General features: G+C 44.1%; 1 protein-coding gene across 4 annotated transcripts in view; it reads left to right on the top strand.

Annotated features, from left to right (window-relative positions):
• The window catches only part of map3k13 (mitogen-activated protein kinase kinase kinase 13), a 39,069-nt gene extending 17,657 nt beyond the window's left edge, over positions 1-21,412 (top strand). For 2 of the 4 annotated variants that reach the window (XM_019353111.2, XM_019353113.2), the window contains 13 exons: positions 8,881-9,590; positions 10,997-11,180; positions 11,275-11,466; positions 12,115-12,273; positions 12,405-12,563; positions 12,666-12,774; positions 12,877-12,986; positions 13,106-13,222; positions 13,595-13,756; positions 13,908-14,673; positions 14,758-14,828; positions 15,000-15,291; positions 16,355-21,412. In XM_019353111.2, the coding sequence (XP_019208656.1) occupies positions 8,948-9,590; positions 10,997-11,180; positions 11,275-11,466; positions 12,115-12,273; positions 12,405-12,563; positions 12,666-12,774; positions 12,877-12,986; positions 13,106-13,222; positions 13,595-13,756; positions 13,908-14,673; positions 14,758-14,828; positions 15,000-15,291; positions 16,355-16,456 (3,066 nt within the window). In that variant the 5' untranslated portion in view covers positions 8,881-8,947 and the 3' untranslated portion in view covers positions 16,457-21,412. Of the gene's footprint in view, positions 1-1,225; positions 1,303-8,880; positions 9,591-10,996; positions 11,181-11,274; positions 11,467-12,114; positions 12,274-12,404; positions 12,564-12,665; positions 12,775-12,876; positions 12,987-13,105; positions 13,223-13,594; positions 13,757-13,907; positions 14,674-14,757; positions 14,829-14,999; positions 15,292-16,354 lie in introns of all 4 variants that reach the window. The other 2 variants (XM_019353112.2, XM_003447436.5) reach the window with 2 other exon arrangements.
• Positions 21,413-22,432: the final 1,020 nt, after the last annotated feature.

Consider the following 22,432-nt stretch of genomic DNA (forward strand, 5'->3'; position numbering starts at 1 on the left):
GCTCTTCCAGCTGCTCACCTGTGGGGGTAAATAGGGTTCAAAGGCTGTTTGTCTGAATGTGTGAGTGGGTTGATATTGATGTGTGTTTCATAGACTCCTGTTTTATTGCTAGATATTCATATATATATATGTATACGGACATTGCTTTTAATCCGCACTGCTCCCTGCTCAGCTGTGATGCTGCTCTGCTGCATGTGCTGCAGAAAGATGAACAACTGAATTTTTCAGATATGTCTCAATAATCCCAGGGATCTTTTTTACTCCATATTCTTCTAAACGCAGAAAGACTGGGGGAAAACTTACGATTAAAAAGTAAAAATACTTTGTAATGGAGCAATTGCAGATTTAATGAAACACACTGCCTACTGAAATGTGTTTAGGGTAGTCCCTAATTTAAAAAAACAAAACACTTTTTTGTTAGAGATTTATTTGGTCTTGGCTTCAGTTTAGTTAACACATGATTAACTCACTTATTTGGGTTTTTGTTCTGTTTCAGCTAATAAATGTTGTGCTGCTGTGCTAACTGTGACCTTTAGCATACCCTTCGTGCTATTTAAAAGCCTAAAAATAAAGAAAATGTGTTGTTTTTTGACACTGGAGCTGCAGAAGGATTAATTTCCACCGGATGTGATTGCAAAGCAAGATATTTTGTCCCAATTTTCTTAATTTCTTTTTTTTTTTTTTTTTTTTGCGCAATATTTCATGACAAATGGATAGTCCTCACTGGATCCAGCCTGCAGACATTTGTGATTTTGACACAATTGGCATGAAAGAACTGATTTAGTACAAAAGGATTTTCTCCTGTGCCGAAACAGTTTGTCCTACTTACGGAGACGCCACCGCAGCCTAACCTGCTGTTCCCAGCTGGTGCTGCTTTGAAATGCACGCCCTCCTCCTCCTCCTCCATCTCTCTTCCTCTGCTTTCCTCTTCATCTCCGTTTGCACCTCCTCCTTTCTGAGTCTGTGCAACAAGCTCCGCCCTTTCCGCCCCCCTACCCCTCCATCTCCTCTGCTCTTTGAGCTGCGTCCTCCCTGCGTCAGACGGCTCCATTCATGAAAAGTGTGACGTGAGCAGGTCTTCATCGTCCCGGTGACTATGCCGCCCTCCCACTCACAGCCCAGGTGCTGCAGGAGTTAGAGGAATGTCTGTCATCTTCCATCCTCTGCCTTCTCCCTCACTCCCGTTCTTTTTTTCTTTTCCTCTCTTCTGAATCCCGACTGTCAGTTCGGCCCGGCTTTTTCCCCCCTCCACACATCCCTGCCTCAGCTGAGAGAGGACCATGAATCTGAGCCGTGTCTGCTGTGAGTAATCTGCTGATGCTATGTCTTTTGCCGTTCATCTGAGTGGAAGCACTGTAATGTGGAGGTACTTGTCCTTCTCCTGCTTATGGGTATGATTTGTCTCTTTTGCACATCACACATCTGCAGGGAGTCTGTCTGTGTGTATAGAGCACATGTCAGTATTTGTTCAGTAGCAGTGCTGCAGGAGTGTGTTGAGCGGTCGTGCGTTGGTGCGTGCTGGAGCTATTTTAGGCTCAGCGGTGACGCCGCTGCTGGGTTCTTTTTTCTTTTTTTCTTTTTTTTGGTGAGGGTTTTTTTTTTTTTTTTTGATGCAGTGCTTCTCTGTGTCCTCTGAAGGACAGGTGGGATGTAGGTAAAGGTACAAGGCAACAGACCCACCCTCACCTGCTTTATTTTTGCCGGCAAATGCAATAAATAATAATAATAAATAAATGGATAAATAACTCCCCCTCAGTCTGACTTATCTGGGCCACATGTGTTTTGTGTACAGTCACGGTCATTCCACACCACACTGACTTTCCTTCCACTGCTTCTTATTCTTAACTCTAGCATATTTAACGTCCCCCCTGCCCACTTCGCCATGTTTGACTTTCCTGCCACTCTTTACATCAACCTCTGTATTTACTTGGCAGCAGGAGAGCTCTGTGTGTGCCCACCTCTGTCCTCTGCTACTAAGCATGTTTATGTAACTACACAAGATGAGTAGCCAGCAGCCAGGCTTTAGAGGAGAGGAGGTGGAGGAGGGGACGACTCCAGCGTGCATACATCCATCCATCCTTTTGCAAGAGAGCATTAAAAAAAAAAAAGCTGGATATTCATGTTTATGAGGGGTTTTCTCCAGAGTGTCTGACTTTGCTGGTTGGGGGAGGTTCACTGCTTAGATTTACATGCATGCTGTGTTTTTTAAGAGCAAGCAGGGATAGCATGAAGCCAGGAGATAACAAGAGCACTAATGTGTATTGATTTTCTGGGCTTTCTGCTGTGCTAGAGAGACTGTTTTTAAGCAGAAGGAAGAACATGTAGTACAACACCCACTTGGTCCCCTTAGAGTCTCTTGCCCCACTTTTCTTTCTCTTTTCTTTTTTTTTTTTAGCTGGGGCTTTGTGTATTTTCATATTTCAGCCATTATAACGGTGTCAGTCACAGGCAGTCTCCTGCAATATGCATGTTTGTCTGTTGTGTCACTGTTTGTGTGTCTGTCTCTCTCCTTGTTGTTGTCGGGCCAGGCAGGCCGTCCCTATTAAAAGAGCACAAGGGGAATTGTTGTGGCAGCAGCTGCCCTGTTGTGCAGTATTGTGTGTGTGTGCGTGCGTGCTGCTGTCTCCTGGTCGTGCAGGGCAGACAGGCCCGGTTCACATGGAGCCGGCTCCTCTTGTGTCCTTTGTTGTCGCTCTGGGAGTCTTTCCCACTGGAGCGTGGTCGGTACAGTTTCGCGCCGCGAGCAGCCATGGAAAACAGCGAAACGGCTGTTTTTCTGTCTCGTCTTAATTTTTCCTCTGATTTCACTCATTCTGCAGCGCGCCCTCCTTTTTATCTGCCTCATTCACAGCTCCTTTGGTCCCTTATTGGCTTCCTAATCTGCTTTTTTTTTTTTTTTTCCTTTATCTACATTTCTCTGAGCCAGTCTCTCCCTCCACTGTCTCCTTGGCCTCACCGTCCCTCTCTGTCTGTTCGAATTCATCAGATATCTGGATGTGTGTGTGTGTGTGGGAGTGTGGTTAGTATTCATAAATAGACCTCTGTAGAGCTTTTATTGCTAAGCATCACTGGGAGCAGAGAGTCTGCTTGACTAGAAAGGCTCGTATTGAAGCCTTGAGAGTTTTGCAGAGGAGCATATGCCAGATAGTTGCAGATTTTTAGGCATTGTGTCCTGGTTGCAGTGCTGTCTGCAGCCTTGCCAAGAGGCTGGAGGGAGAGTGTGTGACGTGTCGATGGCGCACAAGCTTTTCTTCAGTTATTTATTTTCTCCGATTCTGGCTTGTACCAGATGAGGCTATTTGAGGCACAAAGTGTGTGTGTGTGTGTGTGTGTGTGTGTGTGTGTGTGTGTGTGTGTGTGTTTGGAGTGCTAATGATTCACAGTCGTGCTCATTCTGTTGGTCATCTGGAGGGTTTGAATGCTGACAGCACACTCTTCGGGTTTGTTTTTACTCACTCTTCCATCCCTCCTACTCATCGCCTCTCGTTGGCACTTTCATTCATGCACCTAACCTCCCTCCTCCTCCTCCTCCTCCACCTGACTCAATCCAGTCTTCACAACAAACCCAATTACACATGATCCCACCTGGCACTTTCCCTGTGGCTCCTAGCAGTGGCTTCGACCTTGTTCCTATTTGACCGGCAACGCCAGTCATACCCTGAGCAGGCAGGTAAACAGGCAGGGATTATTGTTCTGTGACCCGCTTTCGCCTTCGGCCAATAACAGGTATTTTAAGTCCGCGTAGGTGAGTCAGGAGAGGGAATCAGAATATGAAAAACGGGTATTAGTGGGAAATGTCAGATGCCTGAGTGCTGTGCCAGATTTTGTTTATTTCTCCCTTCCACAGCTCTTCCCCACACCAGCAGATTATTACTTTCACCCACCTACGGCAGCCTGTCCAATCCCCTCTGGCAGGACTCATGGCCTTGGTAGCAAGTGAAAGCTGATTTACACGTCGGCCCACATCCCCGACTATCAAATCAGGACCGGGCAGCTCACATTTCCAAGGAATTTATGGAAATATATGAGCAGCATGTTTACAAATTTCACACCATTGCTTAGTCACTAGATAAACAGAGGCCACAAAAGTCCATAGTGTGCACTGAGGAGAGAAACAAGCACAGACATCAGAGTTCAGCTGTTCAATTATGACCCAGAATAACCAAGACGAGCACATGCTCAGTGAAGACGAGCGCTGCTCTCGCCATCTGTCTCTCACTCTTGTTTGTTTCAAGATAAGAGGTCAGGAGGCATGAAAGTGCTCTGTTGGTGCAGGTATTTATCTTTCCTCCCAGAAATGAGCTCTCGGGAATGACCGGATGTGAAAGGCTGTGCCTCGTTGTGCTGCAGGCATGCTTTAGTGTGTGATTTGATTTTGTTTGTAGGGCAGGTGTTGAACCTCCAGTATCTCATCAAGTGAGATGTTTACTTCTCTTCTGACATCTTATTGTTCAAAAGGAAGCTAAAGAACTGATCAGTGGAATAATCTGTTTTTACTCGTCCTCGTGACCTCTGTGGACGAGGTGACGTGATTGGTTCAGTTTGTCTGCTTGTTAGCGGGATTGCTCAGGTTTTAACGGAGGTGAGTTTAGGCTAAAGTTGGACGTGATTGACTTGTGGAGCTGATCCACGTCTGTATCCTGGAATGTTTTTAGAGGATTTGTTGCTATTTCACTTCACATCTTTGCTAATACGTATAAAATTTAAACAAAAAAAGGCTTGAGTGACATTTTCTTGATATTCTAAAAACCAAATCCAGATCTAGATATCATTCTGTGTCCAAGACACGGTAGCACATGTTAAAACAACAGCCTCCAAGTGTTGGATGAGATTGAGTGTGACTGGAAGCAGAAGGTCAGGACGGATGCTGTGTTGACATGGTAACGTGTGAATGATGTGGTGGGATAGGGGCTAAATTGGTTCTTTGTCAGGGGGTCGCAGCTGTCACCTGAAGGGAGGTTCCCTCTATGGGTCCCAGCAGGGCTTCTCTTAATGAGGAGCAGAGTGACGGAGACGCAGATGCCGCCCGCAGTGCCGCGTTTTGCGGGTGGACTGTGTACGTGCGTTTACGCTCAAAGTATCGCTGAACTTCCTGCTGGCACAGAGTGTTGAAGCAGGATCTAAACAACCATACTGGCGTTTGCTGAGTGATACAAAAAAACTGCATTCCCCCGTGAATTGCTGGGAGTAGTGGGATTATTGGATCTCGCCAGACACGCCCCGGGCATGTGTGCGTCTGTCTGTGTATGCGTGTTTGTGTCTGTGTGAGCATGTGTGCTCCCTGAACCTGATCCCCATGCACCACCAGCTGTTGTGTGCACTCGGATATGAAGCGTTACAATAACCAATTGCAGTGAGCTCTTTATCCGGCAGTGCTGCTCTGCTCTTATAAGGTTGTATCTATATACTACGCATGTACATGTCATGATCTGTTAGGCTTCAGGTCACCTTTAGAGAGGCAAGAAATGAAAGGAATTATGTGGAGGATAAATGGAGGGGGAGGGCTGAATAGGGTCTGTGTTTGGACAAGCATGTCTCTAGAGCCCTGTAGAGGGATTAAAGGATCAGCCTCTGATAATTTCTCCCTCTCTTCCTCCCTTTCTTTCTTTATTTTACTCATTCTGCTAAATAAGTGGGTTGTGTACTTCTGTGAAGCAGGACCGAGTTCGCGCAAACACTCCGTCGGTTTGTCCTTTTACTCAGTCACGATCTCTTTCGGAAAGTCCTGTAAATAAATGCCTGTGGAAATGAAACCCGCAGCACAGACATTATTCATGGGATTCTACACCCATAGAGATCTTCCATTAGAGATTAATGGAAAAGAGCGAGAGGTCCATTTCCTGTTCTTGGTGCTGGATTTGTAGAATAAATGCAGTATAGATTCTTGTTGTTAGGAAAGAGATTTATTTAAAAAAAAAAAACAAAACAAAAAAAAAAAAAAAAGTAAAAAGGTGCTAATTTTTCAGATGCTACAGTGTGTGACATGCTTGGGTCTTCCTGTGCGTGTTTCTGTCCAGTCAGCCATGTCCACCCACAGCAAGCCCACGTCAGAAGCCCAGCTCCGAGAGCCGTTTGTGAGGTGGAATTACAGCATCGGCCTTTGCTCGTACAGCTCGTTTGTCTCTGCTTTGGATGGGACGGATTTATTGGATACCTGAGAGAGCATTCTCTCCTTCCCCTGCACTCTCAGCAGCCTGCTTAGAGACGGGCCTGCATTATAGATGAGCTCCTGGCAGCCGCCCCACACTCACACCACTCATGTTACCCGTCCAGTAGATACACAGATACAGTACATGCTTTTGGCGAACGCTTGCAAAAAGCATTGAACAGAAGCTTGGAATAAAAGTGGGATTAAAACTAAGTTTGAAGTCGGGACTCCAGGCGGTCTGTTGCAGCTTTGTCTGCAGAGAACTTATCTGCAGCCGAGTAATCAGGGCTTGTTTGTACTTTGACCCGTGCCAAGTGGAGGAGCTGTACGTCCGTGCTGCAGAGAGCAACATAAACCACGCTGGCTTCAGTTGGACTATATGACTGTCCTCTCTCCTTCCACGTAACACAGAGCCAGCGCACTGCTCTGCCTCTCTGTCTCCTCCCTCCTGGACTTTGATCTTTTGTGACTGTGCGCACTGTGCAGCTTCTCACTATGTCCTTTTCTCTCTCTCTGTCTCCCACACCCTCTGTTTTCTACAGCTTGCTCAGGCATGATTGGATTTTTGTCCTTGTGGATTTAAAGGAGAAAAAGCTCAAGTGTCATTTACACAGTGATTGATTCACTTTTTTTCCCCTTTTGGGTAAATGAACACAGTCAGACTGTGGATAAAAGGCCATCTGTTTGTCTGAAAACACAGCGTGCAACACACTTGCAACAAATTAAAGCCTCGGCCTGGAGGATTTGACCGGTTTTGACTTTGGCAACTCCTGGTGGCAGTATTGGAAAAATGCACTGTGCGTACAGAACACCTCTAGTCCAGGTACACTGACCTGCTATATATGAGTGGCTACAAACCCAATTACTACATCATTAATGCAGGTACACTTACAGGAAAAAGGGCTTCAGCACAGGTAGGGTTCAGCATTTTTTCTCCTTACAAATAATATTATATTTGAGAAACAATTAGTAGTAATCAAACAAACACAGATTTTACTATTATATTAAAAATATTCTGAAATTGCTGATGATTAATTAACCAGGAGTTAATTTTTTTTTACTACTTTGTTTTTATCCAAACGTAGTTTTTATTATATTTCATCCTACTGCCGTAAATGCACTCTAGATCAAATTAGTCATTGCCTGAAGTTCCCCACAGTCTCTTTAAAATCTGCCTTTTAGGAAATGACTGATCCTTTTAAAAGTGGCAAAATTGGTAGCAGAAGGTGAATAATGTTGATAGTTTTGCTTCTGTTGTTGCATAAACAAATAGTTTTGTTTGTCACATTGCAAAATTGCTGATAATTTTTAACTATGCCTGATGTTATCAGGCAAAAAGTGCTTGAGCATGAATGTTTGTGCTTAACCTTTGGATCAGTATACATGATGAAATGATCTCTACTCAGGGTTCACCAGCTAGATGATCTTTCAGCTTTATTACCTGATTAGTGTTATTAAACTATCAAACCTTAAACTTCAGATCATGTGAGCCAACGCAACAAAGTTTTAATGTTTTTTTTGTTTTTTTAAAAAATTATTATTATTTGTTTGATTTTATGCTTTTGCCACGTCACCATCAGTAGACGTGGAAGTATTTGTGTAATATGTGTGGATGTAATAGGCAATTTCTCAGTGTGATTTGGTATTTTATTTTCTTCAATTAACAAAGAATTATGATTATGCCATCCATCCATCCATCCATCCATCCATCCATCCATCCATCGCTTATCCCAGCTGTCATAGGGCGAGAGGCAGGGTACTCCCTGGACAGGCCGTTAATCTATCGCAGGGCTGGTCTAATCTGCATGTCAAAATAGCCTTCAGCAAAACACCAAACCCCCAGTTATAAATGTTAGGATAAAAGTTATAGAGTTTTAAAGAAATAAAGAACAAGCAGGTTATATAAAGTTAGACATAGAAAAGGGTGCTTGTATGAATGGGTGAATGAGGCTTGCAGAAAGAAAGCACTTTTAGTGCTTAAATAGAGTAGAAATGCGTCATAAAAGTACCGGTGCATTTACCAAATATGTCACAATATCAAAATCCAAGTATAGAAGTGCATACAGAGGATTTGCATCTTTTTAGTGTTGTTTCTTTTTAAATGCTGTGTCCCTTCCTGACTCACAGACCCATTAGGATAGTAAAGATCTTCTCCTGGTGATTCTGTGTAAATATATCGGTTTCTGACCCTCCATGTGCATGGCTGCCTGGGCCTTTCTTGGCTTTAGGAAGCAATGAGAATGGGCTGTTCGTGCCAGATGTCTTGCTCTCAGCAGTCCTAATACACAGCAAGATCTTTAATCCCGTCTATAGTGTTACTGCTTCAGAGAGATAATAGAAAAGCCTCGGTTGGTGTGTGTGTGATTTGGTTGTGGCCGACTGTTTCCTATAAGTTTCCTAGAAATGAGTTATTAGTATTAATTCTGCAGTGTTGTCTCTTCCGCATTGAATTGATGCCTTTCTGATATTTCCAACATCATTTACCCTGCAGTGTTTGCACTGTGTAGCTAAAAATAATAATAATCATTAATGCTCTGTCGATCCCAGCAGATCTAAGAGAGGACATGAGAGGAGCTCATGTCTGTTTTAGGACATAATAGGGTCCTATCATGGAGACAGCTTTAATTATGTTTTATCTGAGGTGACTACAGTTATGTAAATGTATTTAATTGCATTCCTGTTTTGTAGTTTTTAATTTAGTTAACAGTATCTCATTCTGTTTTTCTCTTCAGGTGATTTTCAGCATTTAGACAAACCAGTGTGTTAGGACACGTCCCACTCATCGTCACTGAGCAGCCCATGCACATGCACGACACCATGGGCAGCTCCCCTGAGGTGCTCTCTTGGACTTCCTGTCCCAGTCTACTGGTGGGCAAGCTGAAGGAGGAGCTCAAACTCACTGTGGTTGGGGACAGCATGAAGAAATCCAGCTCGCCTAACTCCCAACCGCAGCCTCCTCAGGCCCCTCTCTCCAACTTACCTCCTCAGATCATCACAGACCTCGCTCCGCCGACACACCTGCCCGTTCCCCTGCAGACGCTGCAGATGCCTGGCCAGGATGAGGAGTCCATGTTGGGCGGTACTAGCCCACCAAACACGGCCCTGAGCGTGGACTCAACTCGGAGCGAAGGCGGACACTTTGACAACAGCGTGCTCCAGCTGCAGGAGCAGGACCACGAGGAAGCTGGGTCACCGGCGTCCCATGAGCACGGTGGATGTGGCAGCGGGATGGACGACCATATGGGAGAGGGGGACTGTCCAATGGACCACAATGGAGAGGGCAAGCCGAACCTCCCGCATCACCCCGATGACATCAAGCTGCACTTCCAAAGAGCACCTCCTGGGTCGGGGGGCTTCTTAGAGGGGCTGTTTGGCTGCCTGCGGCCTGTGTGGAACATTATAGGGAAGACCTACTCTACTGAATACAAGCTACAACAGCAAGGTAAACTTTGGGGTTTATCTTTCTGTTTGGCATCAGTTTAACACACTAAATGCTTTTTGTTTAATTCAGATGTCCCCGTACCTGTGAAACTTCTGAGAAGCAAACAAAAGATTTCCTCTTGTTTCTCCTAATGTATTCTGAAACTGTAATTGAATAGCCCGTCCTGGCTTTGCCGCTTTGCTGTTGCCAGTGAAGCTGCACAGCTGTCAGTTTGAATTGAGGTCATGGTAAAGGTAGGCTCACCTTGCTACAGGGCTGCATGCACAGGCTGGACGAGAGCTACGGGGTACGAGTCGAGGTCAGACAGAACTGGGCTGGATCTCGTGGCTGCTTAGCCGTGATCTGGGCTAGAGGTCGTAGCTTCTCTTCCTAAAACCACTTAAACAGCATGATTCAATATTTGAAGGTCTAAGACTTATATAGGAGCTTTAGGTTTATTTATATACATATTGCTAAGAACTATAAAATATGTGCTTTCTGGTGTATTATTGTGATCATTTGTGGACGTAGATTTGAAAGCTGTGATCAAAGTGCAGACTTTCAGCTATAATTCAAGGGTTTAACAAAAATATTGGAAGACAAAACATGTGTGTGAATAAGAGGGAGGCAAGCAGAAAGATGCAGTTAGTAGAGGTAGTGAAGGTGGATGTGTTTAAGTACCCGATGTCAGCCATCCAAAGCGGCGGACAATGCACAAGAGTGGTGAAGAAGAGAGACCAGGCAGGGTGGAGTGGGTGGAGATGAGTGTTAGGGGACAGAAGGATAGCAGCAAGAATGAAAGGGACGGTTTTACAAGATGAGAGACCTGCTGTGATGTACGGTTTGGAGACAGTAGCAGAGTTGAAGATGTTAAGATTTCATTGGGAGTGAGCCGATGAACAGGTTTAGAAATCTGTATATCAGAGGGAGAGCTCAGGAGAGAAAGTTGGAGAGGAAAAGTTGACAAGGTTTGGATCCACAGAGAAGATTCATGGATGTTGTGAAGGGAGGACACACAGGAGGATACTGGGGATAGGGGGAGGTGGATGATTTACCATGGCGACCCCTAAAGGCAGACATAAGAAGAAGATTGTTGGTAAACTATCATTATGAATACGACCAATACTTTTAAGGCTTGGTTCAAATATTTTTGCAATAAGTGAAACCTGTGGTCTGGAACCTATAGACCAATACGCAGTGTTTGCTTCTCCACAACTTGTAGGAGTAGCTTCACATTTAGATAAACAGAAATGATAGACACACAAACATCCTTATCCTTAGGCTATAACCCTATAAAGCTTTGTTCTGAAGAGCAAGTATTGCTGACATTACTGACAAAAATGTTGCTATTTGGTTCATCACGTACACTTTGCAAAGTACCAGGATGCTGTGGTCATTTTGACAAAACTTGGCTAACTTGATTTCAGACATGTGGGAGGTTCCTTTCGAGGAGATTTCAGAGCTGCAGTGGCTTGGCAGCGGCGCACAGGGTGCCGTCTTCCTGGGCAAGTTTCGCTCCGAGGAGGTGGCTATCAAGAAGGTGCGAGAGCAGAAGGAGACGGACATTAAACACCTGCGAAAGCTCAAGCATCCCAATATCATCAGCTTCAAGTAAGTCCACGGTCACTCGCCCATGTCAAGTTGGTTTCATCTGGTGGAGCTCTGGCTTTGTTTAACATGTTTTCTGTCTTTTTTTCTGTCTCAGGGGTGTGTGCACCCAGGCACCTTGTTACTGCATTATCATGGAGTACTGTGCCCAGGGTCAGCTGTATGAGGTGCTGAGGGCGGGGAGGAAAGTGACCCCAAGGCTGCTGGTGGACTGGGCCACAGGCATTGCCAGCGGCATGAACTACCTACACCTGCACAAGATCATCCACAGAGACCTCAAGTCTCCCAAGTGAGTTTGTTGGACAGGAAGATGATCAACCTTCTGATAGAGGAGCATTTGTGTTGAGAACCCAGAGTAGTAGACCTAAATCAAATTTAAGTTATTTACTCCTTATTTGTGGGAATGAAATGCATAGTTTTCCTGGTGCATCATGGGTGCTGTGTTCATACAATCGATCCTTTCTGCTCTGAATAGTCTGACATTAACTCAAATACCATTCTCAGATTTAACAAAAGCTACTCGTCTTCATGTAAGAGTATGACAGATTGTTCTGTCTCATCCCCGCTGCACGCTTGCATCTCTAATCAATATCATCGTGCTGCAGCAGTGCCACACACTGTATTAGTCAGCAGAATGATAGCAGTCTGAATGTGCTGGAAAGGTCAGACTCATTCGGCTAATGGGGTGATTCAGATGCTTCTCTATCAGCGGAGTCGTTTTGGCTTAAAAACTGATTTTAAGTGCTAAAGAAAGAAAAGCTCATACCCTGTAAAAACTTGTGCATTATCATCATCATCAGCCTGAATGGTTTAACCCCGGGCCAGCTCATCCTGCTTTCGATTTTGGCTTTGTCTGCCTTTTTTTTTTTTTTTTTTTTACACTCCTCTTAACCAAATAGACTGACCTTGCTGTGTTTTCTCTTTGTGCGCCTTTTAGTGTTTTGGTGACCCACAACGACACTGTGAAAATCTCAGACTTTGGCACGTCCAAAGAGCTCAGTGATAAAAGTACAAAGATGTCATTTGCGGGGACGGTGGCCTGGATGGCCCCAGAAGTGATAAGAAATGAGCCTGTGTCTGAAAAAGTAGACATCTGGTGAGTAATAGATGAAGAAATATGAAGCAAAGTTTAGCTTTTCTACATCATAGAAAAGGATATTTTAAGTGTCATCTTTAATAGTCATGTTTCTGCAATGAAACCTGTCCATCTTTGCTTGTGTGTTGCAGGTCATTTGGAGTTGTGTTATGGGAACTGCTGACTGGAGAGATTCCCTACAAAGACGTGGACTCCTCCGCCATTATTTGGGGTGTCGGCAGCAACAGTCTCCACCTTCCCGTCCCCTCCACGTGCCCGGACGGGTTTAAAATCCTCATGAAACAGACATGGTGAGCAAAAACAGCTTTTCTACTACATCACTTAAAATATGATAACTGCTAGAATGTAAACATACTTGGTGTATCTTCCTTCATGATTTTCATGAAATCCAGGCAGGGAAAGCCCAGGAATAGGCCGTCGTTTCGTCAGATTCTTCTACATCTTGACATCGCCTCTGCAGATGTTCTGGGAACTCCTCAGGAGACCTACTTTAAGTCTCAGGTCTGGACTAATACTGAGAAATGCAAGACTCCACCTTAACTTTGTGTGCTTTTTCCAGTGAATGCTCTGGCTGCATGTTGATTGTGTAAATCCATATTACAGGCAGAATGGAGGGAGGAGGTGAAGAAGCATTTTGAGAAGATCAAAAGTGAAGGCACCTGCATCCACAGGCTGGATGAAGAGCTGATCCGACGCCGGAGGGATGAACTCAGGTGTTTGGGAAAAGACAGCAAACATGTGGCTTGTTAATAGAAGACATGGTTTTAAATTTGCACATAAAGCAGAAGTTACTGGAGTTGAACATTTGGATGCATTTCATGCATGTTCTCAGGCATGCGCTGGACATCCGGGAGCACTATGAGAGGAAATTGGAGAGAGCCAACAACCTCTACATGGAGCTCAGTGCCATCATGCTGCAGCTGGAGGTCCGAGAAAAGGAACTGATGAAGTATGTAGATAAACATTTTTGTCACATCTGTGCTTTACTAGTATCCTGCTCTCATTATGCCCGTATTTCCTCTCTTTCAACATTTCCAGTAAAAAACTGCAACAGAACTGAAAGCATGTTCAGCTAACTATAGTGACAAAAATGATCTGAATGGCATCCTAAATATTTTTAGACTTTTCCTATGAGTCTCTGGTTTTTTGACTATGCATGACCTACCTAAATAAATCAGTGAGATTCTTAAATTATTGCAGATTCCTTGAAAGTAGCTTTACCTGTCAGGAATGCTTTTCTCTTCCCATTAATGTTTGCTATGTTGTGTTTAACTAAAGTGCAGTGTGACTGCTTTTCCCCCATGATCTGACTTAAATCTAGTTCTGTGCATCACCGTAGGAGAGAGCAGGCGGTGGAGAAGAAATATCCCGGCAGCTACAAGCGCCACTTAGTCCGACCGATCGTTAGATCCAACGCTGTGGAGAAGCTCATCAAGAAGAAAGGAAGCATTTCCCACAAACCTGGGATGCCTCCCACCAAAAGGTCTGATTTTCAAACGTATTATCTCTGTTAAATGTTACACATGTTCATGTATCTGTAGGTTCAGCTGCAGATATGTGATTTATTGCAGCTCAGGTCTTGAGTGTCATTTAAATACTTAAATGAACAGTTGAATACAATTCATATTTTCCAGGCCAGACCTGCTTCGCTCTGATGGCATCCCTAGCGTAGACCCTCTCCCGTCGCCCTCACCGCTGTCTGCTAGCCCAAAGGTCTCCACCCCTCCTGGCAAAGCCCGGTACCGAAGCAAGCCTCGTCACCGCCGCGCCAACAGCAAAGGAAGCCACAGCGAGTTCTCCGCTGTGCTGAAACCCATTGCTGGAGCACCAGAAGAAACCCAATCTCTCCAGGAGCAACCGATCCACCACCATCATCACCACCACCACCACCACCCTCCTCAAACGGAGGGGAATTTTCTTCCCTTGAAAGGCCGCGAGGAGGCCGTTGTCAATTGTGCCAACAACCTGCGATACTTTGGCCCCGCCGCCGCCCTCCGTAGCCCTCAAACTGACCACATGCAGCGCCGCGTTTCTGGCTCCAGTCCTGACCTCATTTCCACTGCTGTGGATGCAGACACGCGACAGCGGACTTCATCCACCGGCTCCAACCCTGTATCAGGCGCTGGTGCTGGTTCTTTATGTCCCTGCTGCCAGGCTCACCCCTTCCCCGGCTGCCTACACTGTCAGGAGACCCCTCCCCCATCAAGCCACCCAGAGCTGCCGCACTACTCGCTGCTCAACACCCAAGAGGGCACCCAGTCTTCTCTGGGGGCACACAACAAAGACACAGTCTCAGATGGAGAGACCACAAAGAAGACAGAGACACAGGAACAGGATGCATCCCAGCACGCGCACACACTGCCCTCTGCACTGCCCCGCATTCTCAGGCCGCTCAGGAAGGTGAGCAGAGCTGGTGGCTTTACACCGACGAGTATGTAACGTGTGCTTGTGTGGGATTAAAAGCTGTTACCGCTTCTCTTTCAGGGTGGTGATGAGTCATCTGAAGAAGAAGAGGGAGAGGTGGATAGTGAAGTGGAGTTTCCAAGGAGACAGAGGTGAATACAGATGGTCATTTAGTTTGCAGATAGTTTTTTATTGTGTGCAGCAAAAGAAAATGATCTTTAGCACATCAGCTAGGAGCCATTTTCAAAGGAAACTGCTGAAATAACCATGTGGAAGTTTTTTGGGTTTTTTTTTTCATTTTTTCTCCCCTCTCTCCTTCACAGACCTCATCGCTGTATGAGCAGTTTCCAGTCCTACTCTACTTTCAGCTCAGAGAACCTGTCGGTGTCTGACGGAGAGGAAGGAAACACCAGTGACCACTCGCACAGCGGACCCCTGGAGAGGCTGAGCGCCAGTCAGGAGGAACACCTGGACGAGCTGCTGTCCCACACGCCGGACATCCCCATCGACATCTCCACCCAGTCAGACGGCCTCTCTGACAAGGAGTGTGCCGTCCGCAGGGTGAAGACGCAGATCTCGTTGGGGAAGCTGTGCTCCGACGAACACAGCTACGAGGTCAGTTTGCGTGAAAGTCTATGCAGATGTAGCTCGAAGGGTGGTAAGATCCACCGCTTCAGTCCAGATAGCTTTCAGCAGCTTTGTAAAAAGACACGAGTCCAGACCATGTGGTCTTCTGACTTTGATGGTGTCCTAACATTTCCTCCAGCGCCACCATGAGCGGCTGTTTAAAGGATTACTACCGAAATGGGTTTAGCATGCGGATATGAGCATTTAGCTGAAAGCACTTCTGTGGCCAAATAAAAGCTCTCAGATGGTTTAAAGGGCTGGACTTCTACATATAGACTGAAATAATGTGACACTATGCACATCACTTATTAATAGTAAGCCTTTGCTCTATCACTACAGATAAACACACTCTGTATTCGTATATAGGTCACTAAATCATTTTACTTTGATGTTTAATTTATTCATTTACAGGGGACCGAATGTGCTCATTTCTAATTCTATATTTTTATCTTTGAACTTTGCTACAGTAGCTTTGAACGATTCACAGTTTTAAAAAAGTCCCTGCAGCTCATCAGTTCATCCTCTGCCTGAAACAAATGGTTTTAGCTGCGCCCCATGCACAAGCAGGACCAGAGCCGTCTGCAGCCTGAGCTTTTAGTCATGGGGGCTATTTGGGTGTAATGAGTCCATACTGACCTTATTATAAACTATGGTACATCTTGCATGCACCTTGAAAGAAACGGGGGTTCGACCCCTTTTTGGCTTCATAACTGCCTTCGGTCTTCGTGGCACAGACTCAACAAGGTGCTAGAAACATTCCAGAGATTTTGGTCCATATTCACATGATAGCACAGTTGCTACAGATTTGCCGGCAGCACATCCACCCACTGTGGTCAAATAGGCTGTCACATTTAAAGTTGGAACTAATGACTCCAAACTGCACCAAAAAAAAATCCCCTTTTTGTTTGAAGTCATAAGAAACATTAATTTATGTTTATTTTATTCATTGCATTGCACAAAACATCTTTCTTGAGATCATAATGCATCTCAAATCATCCCTGATGCTGGATCTTTCTTAATGCTCCCCTGTTTGTTCCCTTTTGTCTCTCAGAATCCGCTACAGTTTGGGGACTCGGACTGTGATTCGTCAGAAGCCGAGTGCTCCGATGCCACTATTAGAAACAACAAAGTCGGGGCTCCTTCCTCGTGGTGAACCTGCCTAAAGGGCTCATCTTCATCTTTTTTGCCTGGAGGCCATCATGTCCCTCTCTGCTCTGCAGAAAATACAGCAATAAGAGGACAAACATTGTAAACAAAGCTCCCTATAGCAACGTCCCATGTAATCTCTCCCATATGATCCCCACCCCACCCACCCCTCATCTAGCACAGCATTCAGGCAACCCATTGCAGGGATTCCCTTTTGAATGATAATGTACAATAGATAGTTTAACGTTCATAATTTATTTTTGTCTGAGTTCTGAAGGAAAATTCAGGAACTATGAAACTTCTCTGATCTGAACAGAGAGGAAAAAAACAGACATTTTGAACCCAAGGAAGGGTTTACTGTGTGATGGAGAGAGACCAGGACTGGAAGAAGGTGCAGATGATGACGATGATGATCATGATAATGATGAGAAGGGCTTATTGATCAGAGGATGATGGCTTTCAGTGGGGAGATGCATAACTGCAGTAGTTGGTCTCTCAGGCGACTGCCCCAGAATAAAAGCGGCTTTCAACATCTCACTGTCGTGGACAGAAATCTCCAAACAACAAGCAATCGCTCAGCTCATACTGCAGCCTGACCAACCTGCTTTATCATGAGTTTACAGTTTCAAGTCCCAGTACCCCACCTCCTCCGCTTCCACCCCGCCTCCCCACTGTGACTAACGTGGGGAGCATGGAGCTCATGGAAAACATTGTGAACACCAGCATGAACAACCTGCCTCGCAACTGGATTTTCTCCCTCCCTGAAACCACCGGATGTGTCTGTTCTTCAGGATCCCCCACCCCCCGCCCTCACGTAGCTGTCGAAGCATGCTTATGCAGCTCGCGAAATGAAAACGCTGCCCCAAGACTGCATGAAGCGGACAGAGCATCAGAGATAAAGACGCAGCTGAGAGCTAAAGGAAAAAAAAAAAGAGACTCTTCCTCTCTGACTCTGCTCATCCTTCTCTTAAAGACATGCCAACGTCATCGTCATCAGCAATCAGATGTCACAGGCAGAGTTACTGAGGGAGTTATCTGTGTATGAGAGTGTGAGTGAATGTGAGTGTGACAACACAAAGCCCTTTCCTCTCCATTAGACATTACAGTTTCAAGTCTCATCTCAGGATCGTTCAAGGACTGTGAAACTGGACTGGACCAATTATATGAAGGAATGTTTTGGTTTTTTTGTTTTTTTGAGCGGCACATATTAAGGACCATGCAGGAATACTCGAAAAGGTCTTACAGGTAGCCTTGATGTTCAACCTTTTATTGCTGTAACAGACTTTAATGTGATGTGGAGACAAGGCATCCAGGTGCAGTATCCCATTTCTTGAAATCTCCAGGTTTGGCATTTTCCACGGACCATTTTCTAGCAGGGTGGGTTATACCGATGTCCAAAATGGTGATTATTTGCAAATTATAACAGCAATAACACGAGTGAGAAAGAAGTCGCTTGTTCAGGATCTTGCATGTCTAGCTGGCTAGACACAAGCACAGTGACTGGTAGCTAGCGGAGAGCAGCAGGTGTCAGAGAGCTGCTTATAGAGGCTATTCTTTTTAAGTCCAGAGTGGGATTTTAGAATTTCCTTTACAGCACTTATAATACTTATATAAACACTAATCCACATTTTTTTTTTTCAATCAAAGTGTGAATCTTGTAGGCCAGATTTTTTTTTTTTTTTCTTAAAATACTTCCTTATGTAGTCCCAAAGAGTTAAAGAGTTTCTTGGTTAATCCTTTTTCACCAAACACATGCAAATACAGGTTCCTTTGATCACATCTTTAATAATTTATCAATTTAACTCTTTTCACCATCAGCCCAGCTGCAGGACCCTTTTAGAGGAGCTCTTTAAATGACCGTAATTGTGTTACTGTTTGTGCCAGAGACACAATTCAAAGGGTTTCAGAAAGAAGGGATCACGAGCTTCACGGGGATATTTGTTGTATCATGGTACCACAAAGCATTCACAAGGTACTGATGGCTGAATGCGGAGAGTAAAATCAACTAAGCCTAGATGTTACCATGTGCACTTCACTCCTCAACTGATTTTGGCTTGAGAGAAAATTCAAATGGTTCCTGAAAGATGAAAATTATTTTGTCATGTGTTGTTATAAGGGGTTAAGAAGCATATAGACCAAACTAAAAATGTATTATTTAAAAAATCTGAAAAAATGTAGGCTTATGGTTAACTAATGTCCTCTGTCCTCCTCAGCACACACACCTACTTAAATCTGGATAGTTTATTCATTTGTGATTCAAAAACAAAGTAAATGCTACACTTCTTCCTAATAATTTGGAACATTAGTGCATGTAGTAAAGTGCAGTCAGAAGTTTGAAAAAGCAAGAGCTCAAATCTCCATCCATCCAGTTCCTTCTCTTTATCCGATTCAGGGTGATTGGCAGGCTGGAGCCTCACATTTCACACCTACAGCTAGTTAGGAATCACCTGTTAACCGAACCTGAAGCCTGCAACGCAGAGGCAGCACAGGGAGAACATGCAAACTCGACATGGGGCTTAAATTTAGAAAAATCATAAGTTAAATGCTAACTTTAATATTTTGTCAAGAATCTGTTCTTGGCGATGAATTCCTTTTTGTTTGTGGGTTTATAGTTGTCTTCAGCAATAAAATGCATGCACGGTTGGTTCGAGGTCTTTCCCTGCAGCTTTCAGGCCATCTCCGATCTTTAGTGTGGTGCAGTCCAATCATTGTTGCTGCTTTTAGCACATACCACGGGTGGTTTCAGAATTTTTGTGTAATGGTGAGATGTTTTGCACTTTAGAGTTACATTTTTTGAAAGACTTCCAATTCACACAAACATGCACGTCTGCTTTTTGAAAGGCAGTCAGGACTCGACATTGTTTTAAAGTAAAAAAGAAAAAAGTATGAGAAAAAGTCTTAAAAGAAAATGTTCTCTTTAATAACAAGGATACAAACGTGGTCCACTCTTGGCAGTTGTGTGACCGTCAACAGTCAGGAAGATGGGATGGTGATGCACTTGGTGTGTTTTGGCATATAAGAACAGCCATACCTGTAAACTCCATATACATGCATGGAAAATCTCATGATTACAGAGCTACGTTTCTCATAATCCTTCTCCTAAAGCATATCTTTAAACATGTGATCAGAGAGAATCTTTATTTCTAGTAGTGTTTCTGTGAAAGGTGTTAAAATGTGCTGCTAAACCGTATGATAAAGACTAGATTCAAAACATTTTGCTGCCAAGTAAGGCGGGGTAAATATATGAAATTACAAGCGCTGATTTTTTTTTTTTTTGTTTGTTTGTTTTGCGTTTCTTCGTCCAGCAGAAACAGTTTTCTGAGTTTTTCTGAATATAGCTGTTAAAATGCCCCATTTTTGTGGCCACGTCTTTGCTGCTTTGATGCTCAGGTTTTGTGCAAGAGCAATATATGGGCAGCCACTAGATGGCGACAGTTAGGCTTGTGTTATGTAAATATCCTGACTCCATCCTCTTTTTCTGACTAACATAATTTAATTCCTTTAACTCCTGATGATTATCCAGAGCAATATTACTTTTTACCTCTCTGGTTGTCGCTGAAAAGGGATACTGCATCTGTGAGAGAGCTCTTTCTTTTGTTTTGCTTTTAATAAGCCCCATTTTTTTTGTCATCATCCTCACTGATCTGATCTTCAAGCTGACAAACAGCCAGCCAGGGTTGAATTTAACGATAATGATGTCAAGCCGCCGGCTCGAGCGTGTGCAGACGGCTGAGATTCTGTGTATAAAGGAACATAAGCCAGAGACGAAGCCACGGAGCACCGGGCTGCTCTCGGTTTTCAGCGACCTCATCTCAGTGTTACTCCTGTACATAAACACCTGTAAATGTCATGTGACCCATTATCGCCTCCCTCCCTCTCTCTCTCTCTCTCCCTCTCTCTCTCTTTGTCATTGCACAGCTCTGGCAAAGCCTCGAGCTTGATGACCAGCGACTGGTTGAGCAGGAAATTCTTTAAGTCTGTCCCACATCAGTATTGAACACTACAGGAGGGTGTGAGTCATAAACCTGAGCAGCACAAGGTGATTATTAACACCGATGGACGGTCTGCCTTTTGCTCATCGGCTTCGGAAAGGCTGCCTTTCCTCGAGCCTCCTCCTTCACTCTTGTTTACGTTTGTGTGAAATAACCCAGCGTGTTGTAATGACGGGGTAATCCGATCAAGCTGTTAATAACATTATCTTTCTGGCGTATATCCTGTGAAGTATGATTGTTGTGTAGTTTTAATTTAATTTTGATCTTTGTTTTTTTTGTTTTTGTTTTTTCTTTGTAGCTGGCCTACATGATTGTTGAATTTAATTTATTTTGGATGACTGGTGAGGAGGAGTAGTGTTCTTTTTAATTTCAGGCAGCTTCAGAAATGTCACGACCTACGACTTCTCTCCTGGAAAGTATTATTTAAAGGAAGCACAATGAATTGGTCAGGGAAGAGGACAGTATTTGTGTGTGTGGTTGAACAAAAGCATCGTCATGTCACGTTGACCCTGCAGGGGACCATTCGTCATTTAGCTTTGATTTAGCAGACTTTACATCAGTAATTATCTCATCGTAGGCTGTTAGGAACCACTTCCAAACATAAGTCAGTCGGTGGGCTGTCTCTGCAGTGTAAATGAGGCGTGAAGCCTGGAGGCATGCGAGATGCTGACCTCGGTACATCTGCAGTGACCCCCACTTCCTCTCATTCTTACTGGGGAAAAAAAACAACAACTTGCATTCAAATTTCTGTGAAATCGTCTCTCTAACCGTGGACATCCTGTTGCCTTGTCCTGTGTTATCGGACTCATGTTTCTTTGTTACTCGTTTCTATCCTCTTTCCTGTTGAAAGGCATTATGATCAACCAATCCTGTCAATTTCCTGTATTATCCAGTGTACAGTGCAACGAGTAACTGGGAGAACTAAATCAGCGCAAACAACTGCATGGAATAAATGCTGTACTGTACCCAAACCTCTGTGGTCTGGCTCTTCTGTTTGTCCCCTACTCTTTAGTGCGTCTTTTAGTGTGCTCTATATTTTTTTTGCTGTGTGTGTGCAGTGGTGTGCAAAAACCACGCCGCATATTTTCAGAGTAAAATTGAAAACGGGTGCAGAGATTGCAATTCTTTCTTCAAAGATCTGCCTGTTTTGTTACAAAAAAGAACAATTCAGCTATTTGTTGGTAACACATAAATGTTACATAAATATATATAACATAAATGAGATCTAGATAGATATCTATATCTTGAGAGAGAGAGACAGAAATGCATGTATATTGCTGTGTGAAAGTATTAAACCACTCCTCATTTCTTTATTTATTGAAATCTGCAAATGTTCATGGAATATATGAAGTATACAAGACAAAACCGAGCTTGTACAATTCAATGTTTGGTATGACCACATTAATTTTTTAACACAGCCTGAACTCTATTAGGAATTCCATTAAGCAGTCTTCAGGAATAGTTCAGGAATAGTAATGAAGTAAAATAAAATCCAGGCTGAGTTCATGAATGATGATGTTCCATTGTGAGTTTTCCAATCCAGGTATGATTTTTTTTTTTTTCCACCATTGGAGAAGAAATCTTCTAGCTGTTATTACATGGTAGGTTAAAATCTGATGGTGCTTTTCTGTGTTCATATTTCCATCGGTTTTGGCAAGATCCCCAACATACTGGCTGAAATACGGCTCCAAACCATGACAGACTGCTATAGGCACTTGCTGTTGAAGTGCTCTCCTAACCTCCTTCGTACATATTGACAGTGATTTGAACCAAAAGTTTCAGCTTCTTCACTCCATCAGACTTCTTGTCACTCATTTTCAGTCCAGTTCTTGTGTATTTTGGCGTAACTCAACGTTTTTTCCCCAGTTTCCCCACCTTAAGAGTTAGTTGTTGACAACCACCCTTCCACTGAGACCATTTCTGTTGAGGCTCCAGTGAGCAGTAGATGGGTCAGCTGAAGGACCAGGTTTCTTAAGGACATGACTTTCAGA

This window comes from Oreochromis niloticus, linkage group LG16, assembly GCF_001858045.2.
Source record: "Oreochromis niloticus isolate F11D_XX linkage group LG16, O_niloticus_UMD_NMBU, whole genome shotgun sequence".
Taxonomy (NCBI): domain Eukaryota; kingdom Metazoa; phylum Chordata; class Actinopteri; order Cichliformes; family Cichlidae; genus Oreochromis; species Oreochromis niloticus.